Source organism: Mesoplodon mirus, assembly GCF_964341445.2.
Source record: "Mesoplodon mirus genome assembly, chromosome: 11".
Classification (NCBI taxonomy): domain Eukaryota; kingdom Metazoa; phylum Chordata; class Mammalia; order Artiodactyla; family Ziphiidae; genus Mesoplodon; species Mesoplodon mirus.
In genome coordinates, this window is record NC_138987.1 from 68946531 (window position 1) to 68957143 (window position 10613).

At 40.5% G+C, this 10613-nt stretch overlaps 1 protein-coding gene across 1 annotated transcript; it reads right to left on the reverse strand.

Moving 5' to 3' along the window:
* Nucleotides 1-4384: 4384 nt before the first annotated feature.
* On the reverse strand, nucleotides 4385-9896 carry LLPH (LLP homolog, long-term synaptic facilitation factor). Its single transcript, XM_082635615.1, has 3 exons — nucleotides 9758-9896; nucleotides 7678-7897; nucleotides 4385-4754 (listed from the first exon to the last, which is right to left on the reverse strand). Exons 2-3 carry the CDS (start codon nucleotides 7880-7882, stop codon nucleotides 4576-4578), a joined length of 384 nt encoding a protein of 127 aa, XP_082491741.1. The 5' UTR covers nucleotides 7883-7897; nucleotides 9758-9896; the 3' UTR covers nucleotides 4385-4575.
* Nucleotides 9897-10613: the final 717 nt, after the last annotated feature.

Here is a 10613-nt window from a genome sequence, read left to right on the forward strand (position 1 = left end):
TTTCCATACTTTAAAGTGGAACTTAGTGGAATGAATACCAGACTTAACGACATTAACAAATTTAAGATTTCAGATTTTGTTACTTCCACCAAAAAGATACTTAAGTCTGCAATCATGGGGTGCCAAAAAACTATCTAAGGGCAAAATAAGCACAATACATTTCAAAGTGACAACTTCCTGCAAGGCACTTCTAAGCTGGAAAGTACTTCACCAGCTTTCTATTGAAATTCCAAGTACAATATTTGAGTCCATTCTGCCACATTCCAAACAAGTGGCTGGCCAGTCTTAGCTTGACAGGATAGTCCTCCCAAGCTGCTTGTTCCACCTCCCAACAAACATCTTAGTTAGAAGGTTCTTCCTTAGATTCAATCAAAACCTGTCTCTGAAGCTTCCCATCAGAGACATTCATTCTACACTCTGGGACAGCCTTGCCCACTACTTAATAATTGCATAGCTTTAGGCAACTTTACTTACCTCTTCAAAGCTGTTTCCTCCTCTGCAAATAGAGATAATAAGAGTACTGACCCCACAGTATTGTTTTAGGGATTAAATGAAATAATACAGGTAAAGCATTTAACACAGTATGCATTCTCTAAATGTTGGCTGTTATTACTAGTATTCTAGCAAATGAGTCCTATTTGACATTGCATCCTATTCTTCTCCTATTCTAAAATAGGTGCGAAAGACTCTTGGCATTCAACTGTGTAAAGTTTAAGGGCTTTTGTAAGCAGGGACAAACCTTGCCCTGGCCCTCCTGCTGCCTGATGGGGCCCTGGGAACAACAGAGTGGCCTTAACCTGGCATGAGTATTTAACAGTTCCCTATTCCCCCTCAACATTTCCTTGTTAAACTGGCATGTGCCTGCTGCAATGGTGTTTTTACATTCCGGCAAATACAGGGGAAAAACTTTGTATTTTTTGACTATAGCATAAATGTGAATCACTCTGCCAGGTGGCATCAGAAGTTAGTTGCTTAGCTAGTAAGCTTAGTCAACAGCCCACCATCTGCATCTCAATTGCAGTATTTATAAATTTGGGAATTCCCTGAGGTCTCTTTAGATTTCTCCTATTTATTCTATTTTGTGGCTAGCACTTCACTACTCCTACACACCACTACCCTCACCATCAACACCAGTCCATTTCAGATATTTAAATCAAGTCATTTATAGCCAGTTACTTTTTTTCTCCAACTCCTAAAAATCATATCCCAGATATATTGATCCAAATTTTGAAAATATTCAGATTTCCTTATAAGCAAATTATTCTGCTGCATATTTACTCTACGCAGCATGTGAACTAGTAGGGGGAAAATGTATCTAAAATGTGACATTAGAAAAAAACATGTAGTCAAAACCACTAGATTCTACTTTAGAGTGTCAATGGCAGTTCACATTCCTTCTCTGATTAGTAGCCTGGGTACCACTGAATGTGGGCTATACCTTTAGGATGGGATCAGCCCATTCTAAGGGCATGCTACCAAAGGAACTCCAGTCTGGTTTAGGCCTAGAGAGTTGAGAAGGGGTCAATAAATCACTTCTCTACTGAAACCAGCTCTTCATCTGATCCTGAGCCCCCAAAACAGATTGAACCAAAAATAAGTATTCTACCCTAAAACTACCTTTTTTACTTAGCAAGAGTTTGCACACCCTTGAGAGGCAGAATGGCACTGCAAGAGCATAGCCTCTGGAGCTTGACTGTCTGACTTTGAATCCCAGCTATATGGCCTGTGTGCCTCAGTTTCCCCTGGTGTATAGAGAGATAATATCAATACCAAACTCAAAGGATTGCTGGGAGGATTAAATGAGTTAATACTTCGATTGAAGAGTTTAGGATTAAATAATTTAGAACAAAGCCTGATATGCAAAGCAACCAATAAATGAAAGCAGTTTTGATTATCCTTAGATATTTTAATTTTAAATTTAATTTCTTAAAAAACAAAAATAAAATGTCACATTCAATCCCTAATGTGATTCAGCTCACTCAACATAATTCCAAAAAATGATTTGGTGCTTAGCTTGAGCTCCATCTGGTGGTTTTACAGAATTCTCTGGAAAACATCAGTCAAATAAAGAGATGACAAATTTTACGAAGCTAATCATTTAAGAGATTAAAGGACTATGCTATACTTCTCAATTTATAACCTCCAGGAAAAAAGCAACAAAGAAGTGATCGTACGTTGCACTCATTCTGGAATGCTAGTCTAAATTTCCCGCTAAAATTTGGAGGTAGGAAGAATCCTGCTGGCCACACAGTTCAGGAACTCAGTGACCGTAGAGGTCCCCATCACAAGCTATGCAAGACAATTTCTCTTTCGCAGCCAACTTGCCAGAGGACATTCGACACTTGAGAACATGTTTCTCAAATACGTTGATAGTGATATTTTGATTTTGTTAACTTTTAAGTTAAATCCTGACTGTACAAACTTCATGACTAGGCAACCGTTAAGTGACCAACCTAACATCACTGAAAGGCCCTGGATGAAAGCTCAAAGCTACTACCTACCGTTGGAGTCAAATTGGAGGTTATCAGCCTCAGAAAACATGATATCCCTGGTACTGGCTTCTGACCTCAAAAATCCAGAAACAACATACGTAACAATGCTGCCAAATTTTAAATAAGCGCTAAGTGTGTAACATCACTGATGTAGACAATTCCTATGATGGGAAAAAAAAAGGCAACAGCTGGTATATTTAGGCTGATATTATCATGGCTTAATTAGATAATGTTAGCAAATTTTTATTTCATGAATAAACATTTATGTATTTGCCTTTTCCTCACAAACTCTGTTCAAAATTATACCAAAAGGCAAAAAAAGGTTATGAACTTTTTTGAACTTTCCAACTCACATCTTCTGTTAGCTTCCTTAAGTATTTAAAAATAATCCACTGGGGCTTCCCTGGTGGCGCACTGGTTGAGAATCCGCCTGCCAATGCAGGGGACACAGGTTCGAGCCCTGGTCCGGGAAGATCCCACATGCTGCGGAGCAAATAAGCCCGTGAGCCATGGCCGCTGAGCCTGCGCTCTAGAGTCCTTGAGCCACAACTGCTGAGCCTGCGTGCCTGGAGCCCGTGCTCTGCAGCAGGAGAGGCCACCGCAATGAGAAGCCCGTGCACCGCAACTAGAGAAAGCCCACGTGCCACAATGAAGACCCAACGCAGCCAAAAATAAATAAATTTAAAAATAATCCACTAACTTTTTGGTGAACTAACCACTGAATAGATTAACAAAAGCCTATTATATAAAATAATCCTAAGATTTTACTAGCATTAAATTTCAGCTTCAAATCTCCTAAAAGATTTGGGTCCTGTCCTGTTTATCTCTATACTGTGTCCCAGCGTAGCTGTGTGCACAGTACAAAATTTGTGACCTGATGCCTGTGACCTTATTCCACTAGGTCTCATTTTTAACTTGGTTTTCTCTGAAGCTAACAGCCTCTTCTGAGTACATACCCATGAGGGCAGACACCTCGTCTTGTTCCCTGGGTCCCTAGCACCTGGAAAAGTCTGCTAGATCTCTATATGACTTTATAGGCATACTTCGTTTTATTGTGCTTTGCACATACTGCATTTTTTTTTTTTTTTTACAAATTGAAGGTTTGTGGCAACATTCTGTCAAATAAGTCTATCAGCGCCATTTTTCCAACAGCATTATTTTTTAATTAAGGTATGTATGTCGTTTTTTTACATGCAATGCTATTGTAAAACAGACTACAGTATAGTGTAAACGTAATTTTTATATGCACTAGGAAACCAGAAACTCATGTGGTCCACTTTATTGCAGTGGTCTGGAACTGAATGTGCAGTATCTCTGAGATATGCCTGTATTAAGCTAATATTGTTTTTGAATCTTCAAGTATGTAGCATTTCCCAAACTTAATGACTATGTAATATATTTTTTTCACCACACATCCAGAAAAGCTAATTCTGAGAATCATACTCTGAGAATAATATAAAAATTGAAGCACATTAAACTAGTTCCCAGGATGTTCTAATCTCCTAAAAAGATGGAGCATAATAATTTTCACATGTCAATACTCCACCTAAAAATTTTAAAATTTTAAAAAATTTAACTGAAGAATCTGGTCTTCTCTACTACTAGGAAACCTTAAGGATAGGAGAGAACAGATCTTCAAGATCTAGACAGAGTATCTTTTATTCTGAATTATACAAAATCAAAACTCCAAACAAGTACTGCTTATACGATCCACTAACATATTTTCACAATATATAATTTACTTTAAATCTGAGTTAGCTCAAATTTGTCAGTATATTATGTTTCATCTTTCCTAAGACTGAATGATTACAACCACATTAATACTCGAGAGAATTCTGATGTCTGATAATCCCTGCATATTGGATAGCATTCAATTAAAATATCAGTGTAGCTTTCATTCATCAAAGAAAATATTTTATTCAAGTTACCAAGACAAATTTGAGGAGTTACATTGGGCTTGAATTGAAGAAAAAGGCCAAGTTAAAAAATGGAAACAAAGTTTCCATTTGGTGGAAGCTGAAATCAATGTATACATTCTAATCAAAGACCTGTCCCATGCGGCATTTTTCAAGTTTTTAAGGGTCTACCAGGTCAAACCCTTTGCTGCCTTGATGGCTTTTGCTTTGCTTTTTCCTTTCTTTTTCTCTCGCTTTGCTTTCAGCCTTTTTCTTTGCCTCTGGTTCATCCATACGGGGTACTGCCCATGCTGGTCTAGAAGAGTCTTTTTGTTTCTCTTAATATCAGTCTCCATTTTCATGTCATCTGAATTAAAAAATGGAAAAACTATTAATACTCACGAATGCAACCCCATGAAAAAGCACATAAATGCAATGAGGACACTGAACTTAAAAGTGGCATGAAACTACAAAAGCAAAAAAAAAAAAAAATTCCTTTGTTTGTGCAATGATCTTTGACTAACACTGAAAAAACTCCTTACAGCACATTCAGTAGGATCATACACATGATGCCATGTGTTCCCACAACCATGAAAGACATAAAAAGTATCTGTGAGGAACTAGAGACATCATCTATTTAGTCACTAAGAAACTTTCTAAAGAATGTTGTTATGCAACCCAATCAAAAAATGGGCAGAAGACCTAAAGAGACATTTCTCCAAAGAAGAAATACAGATGGCCAATAGGCACATGCAAAGATGCTCAACATCGCTAATTATTAGAGAAATGCAAATCAAAACTACAATGAGGTATCACCTCACACCAGTCAGAATGGCCATCATTAAAAAGTCTACAAATAACAAATGCTGGAGAGGGTATAGAGAAAGGGGAACCCTCCTACACTGCTGGTGGGAATGTAAGTTGGTGCGGCCACTGTGGAAAACGGTATGGAGGTTCCTCAGAAAACTAAAAATAGAATTACCATTTGATCCAGCAATCCCACTCCTGGGCATATATCCAGACAAAACTGTAACTCAAAAAGATACATGCACCACTATGTTTGTAGCAGCACTATTCACAATAGCCAAGACATGGAAACAACATGAATGTCCATCGACAGATGAATGGATAAAGAAGATGTGGTACATATATAGAATACTACTCAGCCATAAAAAAGAAAAAAAGAACCAAATAATGCCATTTGTGGCAACACGGATGCAACTATAGATTATCATATTAAGTGAAGTACGTCAGAAGGAGAAAGACAGATACCATATGATATCACTTATATGTGGAATCTAAAATATGACACAAATGAACCTATCTATGAAACAGAAACAGAATCAGGGACAAAGACTGGTGGTTGCCAAGGAGGAGGGGAGTGGGAGAGAGTAGGAGTCAGAGTTTGGGTTAGCAGATGCAAACTGGTATATATAGAATGGATAAACAACAAGGTCCTACCATACAGCACAGGGAACTATATTCAGTATCCTGTGATAAACAATAATGGAAAAGAATACGAAAAAGAATGTATATATATATGTATAACTGAGTCACTCTGCTGCACAGCAGTAATTAATACAACACTGTAATTCAACTACACTTCAATAAGAAATAAATTTTTAAAAAAAGAGAACATTGTTATGATTGTCCTTTGCAACAGGGAAAGTTAAATAGGAAACATTTAGGAGATATGGGTTTGAATTACCGCATTAGGGGTAAGTTTATGGTTCTGAAAACATGCGAGTTATGAGAACACTCCTCGGATTAGGTGCTTTCTTGAGCTAAATAAAATTGTTGTGTCAATAAAAAGTGCACCCACGCTTCTAATGGACAGGGCTTAGAAGAAAAACTATTAGGAATGACTGGCCACTTCCAATGAAGAGTACTTGGAAGAGGAACAGCAATAAGCAGCAAGCTTCATGACAGAACAGACCTGGATATCCTGGGGCTGCCCCACTTTTTTATCCAGGTCACACTCAGGTATCCAGCTCTTCTAACAGAAGACTTAGCAGGAAGCTTAGCACAGTCATGCTGTGGTCCATCTATCACCAACCTCATCTATTGTGAAGGACATGTCCATAATGTCCCTCTCTGGGAACTTACCAGGGTATACAGGTTTTCTGTGGACTCTGCTACCTGACATTATATTATATTAGTTCATTTATCTGGTTTACTTTCTGTCTCCTCCAATGTGATGTAAATCCCACTAGGATGGAGGCCATTTCTGTTATTCATCATTGTTGCCTCAGTTCCTAGAATAGTGCCTGATATACATTAGCCCTTCAATAACTGGTCACTGAATGATTATTTCAGGTGCTGTTCTAGGTTCTGGGCATACAGTGTTCCAAATAAGCTCCTTGCTTTCATGGAGTTCTCAATGTTCTGTTGAGGGGAGAATGACAAAGCAAACTTCAGCTTGTGGTTACAGCCTTTTTAAAGAGAAGTACTGGAACGAGATTAAGTAGGACCAGGCAGGCTGTGGTAAGCACAAGGAAATATAATGAGGTGATTTAAGCATGGGAATGACATAATTGATTTATATCCTAAAAAGATCATACTGGGTGATATGTCAAAAATGAATCAGAAATGAGCAAAAGCTGAAGAGAGAGGTAAAACGGCTACTACTGTGGTTCAGGAAAGGTAACTGTCATTAAAGTGAAAGCATGAAAGTAGGAGAAAAATGGATAGATTCCTAATGTATTTTGGAGATAGTCAAGAAGAGGTGCTAATGGTTTACAGGTGGGGGATAAAGGAAAGAGGGATTGAGGATAATGACTATTATACACATTATATACAGCTTCCAACTTTAGACTATATTAAAACAGACATACCTAGACTCTGTCAAAATCAAATACAGGGAAACTAATCTTTAGGATAATAATATAAGGGCAGAGGACTCTCAGAATGGAATCTAGATCTTGCAAAGGGTAAAATGAAGAAAGACCTCCTTCTATCCTGCCTAGTTCTTGACTCCTGTGTACCCTTCCAACGAGAGTGTGTCTAGGTTTGTCTACTCCTGTAGTACTGTCTATTTCTGAGACACTTAGGCTATTGTATAAGCACAAAAGGCTCACTCTGAACAATCCAAAACATACCTACTCACACGAGGTGGCTTCAAAATAGCTTAGCATAGAATCTCTAGGAGCACCTCCAAAGAATTATGTGGGCATGGCAGGACGTTTGTAGGGAAGCAAATGTGAGAAAGAATTCAAGACAGTGAAAAAGGGGAAAAGAGTCACAAAAGGAAGTTGATATAATTTTTTTTTTAATGAAACACATAAACTCACCTGTTTCATCTTTCACCACACATTGCGTTTTCTCTTGACAATGGTTGGGTTCCACCACAGTTGCTATCTCTTGAACGTCTTTCATTAAAACATCACCATCTACTTTAAGAATACTTTTAAGTCTGCTGAGCTCCTTTGGGGCATTCTTTTTTCTCTTTTCAGCACGCATCTTCCTTTTCCACTTACTCCGTAAACTTTTAGCCATATTTTAGCTGGAAAGCTAAAAAATTACATTTTCAAAAGCAAATATTTACTATCAAACAAAAAAACAAATCTTTGGAAAACCAGGTCAAAAGGCATCTCTGCAGAACATGAACAACTGGAAAGTAAACTCTTCACTCTGTTCATGATTTATGATGGCATAATGTGCAAATTATGTGAGGATCAACGTGGCATATACAGCCACTAAATAACAATTAAGAACACCAAACCAAACTCCCGTGGCCACTGGCACACTGTGAGTCAAACCAATTCTGAAAGCTCCGGTAGTTTCCATACAAGATGCAGAAATTTAATTTCCCCCAAAATGCAGAGTGCCATCACCTTACATTTATGCAACAACTTAAAAATCACAAAATATTTTATAAATCTTTTAACTGAATCCTGATTTCCCCCAAAACTACAGGCGACTCCACCCACCCCAATTTTCCTCATTATCCACCCCCTCAAATCAATCTAGCTATTTTAAACTTGTCTATTTCTACTCTTGCTTTCCCTCAACCCCCCAGTCCCAGCCCATCCCCCAGAAGGTGGTCAACGTGAGCTTTTAAAAACTTAAAGAGCAGACACTGTCTTTCTTGGAATTAATGATTTTCCAACTCATATATTCAAGATCTACAAGGGTATTTGTGACCTGGCCCCTGACTCCTTTAACTCTTATCTCATGCTCCACCCCATCCTCAAGCACCAATTACATCTGAAGAAAGTCCAATCAGGGCTTCCCTGGTGGCGCAGTGGTTGAGAGTCCGCCTGCCGATGCAGGGGACACAGGTTCGTGCCCCGGTCTGGGAAGATCCCACATGCCACGGAGCGGCTGGGCCCGTGAGCCATGGCCGCTGAGCCTGCGCGTCCGGAGCCTGTGCTCCGCAACGGGAGAGGCCACAACAGTGAGAGGCCTGCGTACCACAAAAAAAAAAAAAAGAAAAAGAAAAAAAAAAAAGAAATAAAGTCCAATCAATGACAACCGAGGGACAGTGTGGGGATGTGATGAGGGCTGGGAAGGGATTATAGGGATTATAAAGAGTTTAGAGGGAAGCTCGTGGGAATGACTTATAACATCATCTTGACTGTGCTGACAGATTTATGTTTGTGAGTATACATGGATATATCTTACACACTTTAAATATGTGCAATTTGTTGTGTTAATTACACATCAATAGGCAGTTAATCACTAAGACATTATTTTGGGGAAAAAAAGAAAAATGTCCAAATGACGTTGACTTCAGTATCTTTACATTTGCCATTCCTTTGCCTGGGAACTTGATCCTTCACTTCAGTACCTCAGAGACAGCTTTTCTGACTCCTGTAAGCTCACCTTTTATTCTCTACCACCTCATTTTTTTCTTTCCTGTTTAATACGTGTTACAATCTAAAATTCTTAAGTTTACTTTCTGTCATTCCCGGTGGCCTGTGGGCTCCACGAAGGCAAGGGATAAATAGGTCTTGTTCGCTACTGGATCCCCCAGCGCGTAGCACTGTGCACACAGTAAAGTTTTAAGTAACATTTGTTAAACGGACGACTGGTGGAGTAAAATTTCTGGACGGCAGCAATCACAGACTCACTCTGTCCCGTGTGTACAACAACGCAAGCCCTGCGAGGGGCTGGGAGAGAAGCGTTGCGGTACACAGCCCTGAGCGGGGCTGAACCACTGAGGACTCCACTTCCCACAAAGCACCGAGAAGCCCCACCAGGACTGCCAAGACAACGGGACACCCTCGTCCTAGAGGAGGCCTGCGTCTCTGGCCCGGGCTCAAGCTTGCCAGAGAGGGACGAGGCTTGAGAGTCATTCCACGGGCGCCGGAATCGAGTCCCAAGTCCCACGCCCCACTGGGGCCGGTTGGTAAAAAGAAAAGAACTCACCTAAGAAGACGCAGGAACTCAGACACTACACGCTGCTCACGCCGACCGGAAGTCCCCGCACTTCCGCCTTCCCGGCAACCCACTCTACTGCCCCCGCCCCCCGGGCGGCGCGCTGCTCGCTGGGAGCCAAAACGCCCCGGACGGCCTCGAGAGGCGGGGTCCTCTGGAGTTCCGGGCTGACGCGCTTCTTGCCTCGGGTGCGAGAGCTGACCTGGGAGCTGGGCTCCTCCCAGATAGGTTCTGAAGTCGGATTAGGGAAATGCAGAGGAGAAGCCGGGTCGAGGGTCGGACACCAGCTAGGCCTGCGTCCCGAGCGTGAGCGGGGTAGCCCCGAGACTAACCCAAGGAGGGAGAACCGCCCAATGACCCTGCCGTCAGGTAGGGAGCTCAGAGCCGACCTCTAGATTCACGTCAGACCTCCCCATTCGCACATATTCACCACGTCGCGTGTTCCTCTAGAAGCCGAATTAGGATCTTTATTTGCAGCCCTTAAATTTCCCTATCCCCGGTGGTGGTCTCACAGTTGTACACATATATCAAAACTTGTCAAATTGTATCCTTTAAGTATGTGCAATTCATTGTATGTCCGTTATACCTCAAAGCTGTTACCAAAAACAAAAACCCCTTTCTCATCCCGAAGACAAGTTCAAAGGGTAAAATGATCAAACTAATTCAGTTCAATCAGTGTTTACCGGCTAATCACTAATGTATACCAGACACAATACTTAGCCTAGGACACTCGTCTTCGGTGACGGCCACGCTGATCACAAACAACACCAGTTCTTTTTGTTATTATTTTACATATGCTCCTAATATCACTAGCTTTGCAACCGAACAGGTCTGTGGTATTTATGGT

Bases quoted from the DNA above. Each gene is read 5' to 3' on its own strand.
- LLPH (XM_082635615.1), bottom strand. From the start codon at position 7,882: ATGGCTAAAAGTTTACGGAGTAAGTGGAAAAGGAAGATGCGTGCTGAA. The intron at 4,755-7,677 runs GTGAGTTTATGT...TTTTTAATTCAG, and splicing joins TGTGGTGAAAGATGAAACAG to ATGACATGAAAATGGAGACT.